This window comes from Microtus pennsylvanicus, chromosome 8 (assembly GCF_037038515.1).
Source record: "Microtus pennsylvanicus isolate mMicPen1 chromosome 8, mMicPen1.hap1, whole genome shotgun sequence".
In the NCBI taxonomy this organism is placed as follows: Eukaryota; Metazoa; Chordata; class Mammalia; order Rodentia; family Cricetidae; genus Microtus; species Microtus pennsylvanicus.
This window is the reverse complement of record NC_134586.1, coordinates 16,637,414-16,639,417: the sequence shown is the minus strand read 5'-3', so window position 1 is coordinate 16,639,417 and position 2,004 is coordinate 16,637,414. Positions and strand designations below refer to the sequence as shown.

At 34.0% G+C, this 2,004-nt stretch overlaps 1 protein-coding gene across 1 annotated transcript; it reads right to left on the bottom strand.

The window, feature by feature from the left end:
- Positions 1 to 269: 269 nt before the first annotated feature.
- LOC142855764 (taste receptor type 2 member 125-like) lies at positions 270 to 1,208 on the bottom strand. Its single transcript, XM_075982176.1, has one exon. The coding sequence runs from the start codon at positions 1,206 to 1,208 to the stop codon at positions 270 to 272; it is 939 nt and encodes a 312-aa protein (XP_075838291.1).
- Between the last annotated feature and the right edge of the window lie 796 nt (positions 1,209 to 2,004).

Below are 2,004 nucleotides of genomic sequence, written 5' to 3'. Positions count from 1 at the left end.
AGCTATGTTTCTATCATATAAATTAATCATTTTAAAATCTCAAAGAATTTGCCACCATTAAAACTATGTTATTTAAAATATCCTTACATGTCTATGTTTCATATTTCCATTCTTATCAAAGTTGTTTTCTGTTTGTCTAGCAGTTACTTCTTACATAATGGTACACAAAATGCAAGTATATTTGCAGCATGTACATTTAAAATAAAGAATAATTTCCTGTGAAATTATAATCCTCATTGAAAGTATGCAAAATTATCTCCTCGATATTGTCAGAGACCCAAGGGTCCACATCCTTGGATCTTGTACCTTAACAGCGACAGTACCAGAAGAGAGGTCTGCCTCAGCTTACTGTTTCCCATAATCAGGACATAAGAATGGAGTGATGGAAAGGCAATAACACCAACAGGACAAAAATATTTGAAAAAAAACTTTTCTTCAAACTCATAACTCCAAAGGTGTACAAAAAGAGAAAAGGTGAAAATAACATACAGCAGGAGGAAGGCAACCACAGTTTTCAAGACTTTGATGTGAGCTGTAATGCTGACATCTCTGGAGCTTTTGGCAATGTACTTTATCTTCTTCAAATGTTTCCACAGGGAGAAGATGAGCAGAAAAAACATTGCCATGGACATAGTGAACGGTATTAATGTAAACATAGTGTTTGTTGATGCAAGAATCTTGGGAATGTGTGTAAAATTCTTTAATTTGTAGCTGAAAGATAAATTTGCTTTGACCTGATCCAACCACATATCTATTTGTATTTCTGCCTCTAAAATATTTAGAAACAAGAGGAACAGGGAAACCAACAATGCCACTGAAACTACCTTTGTAAATCTCCACCTTAGGTAGAGGAAAATAGAGTTAGAAAAATTAGCTATCTTGAGAAAATAAAGGATGCTGAGAATGGTGGCTAGCCAGATGCTAAAATGGTTAGAAATTACCCAGGTAAGATTACTTAGCCTTACTGTTTTCATAGTCACTTCTGCATCTGGGTACAATGAAAGTGTTGATTCCAAAATGTACAGTGACCACAGCAGGGTGATTCTGGAGATGGCCAGAGCAGTGAGGATCTGATCCACTGAAGAGATCTTTCTTCTCTTGACCCAGTCCATGATGTTCACCAGTACTATGAATCCATTCCCCAAATTCCCAGATATGAACTCCACATTGAGTATTGTCACAGATATCACTTGTACAGCAGCATTCATTGTCTGTAAGTGAATGTTCTATGTATTAAAGTCACTGAAAAAATTGTATTAATGCTCTGTCTCTATTGTTTTTAAAAATATGCAGCATATTCACTCCTTTAGTTTTCATATGCAATAATAAAGAAATAAGAAAACAGGTTCAGTTGGCTTCATGAAAGCATTGCATTTTCAGGGCGGTTGAGCTCCATCCAGATGTTTTGTTCCGTAGCAGCCCAGAGTCTTTTTAACAGATGATAAAAGCCATGCTGAAGTTTCATATGCCAACATGCAAATTCATATACATTTATTTGCATTATATACATGGATTTATCTTTCATATTTTAATCTCATAACTTGAGGTCTGGACAAGGACCATTCAAAAATCTCTGAGCATTGCAGGAGGGCACTGGAATTCAAACCAGTATAAGTTATTTTAAAGTAGCAATGATGTTTGAACATTTCAAATTATGACTTCAGAGAGACATATGCTCTTGTTGTCCAAACTATAAGTTATCTAATAACTTGATGTAGACCATTAGTCTTTGAATATTTAGTAATGAGAATAACTACTTCATCAATTATTCTAGCAAACACGCACATACATACACACATACACACTTCACATTTATTTCTATCTAAAATTTTCCACTTCAATATGGCAGATTTTGCACTTAATCAACATTTCTTACTCTTATATCTCATTCTTTGTATCCAGATAGTCAAAAAGTTTTAAAATACTTCCAAGAGAACAATAGGAACTAAATATAGTGATTCAATAAACTTAGGTAAATTTTTTCCTTTGCATATGAAAACTAGT

Excerpts from the sequence above, each read along its gene's own strand:
- LOC142855764 (XM_075982176.1), bottom strand. The coding sequence starts at position 1,208 with ATGAATGCTGCTGTACAAGTGATATCTGTGACAATACTCAATGTGGAG.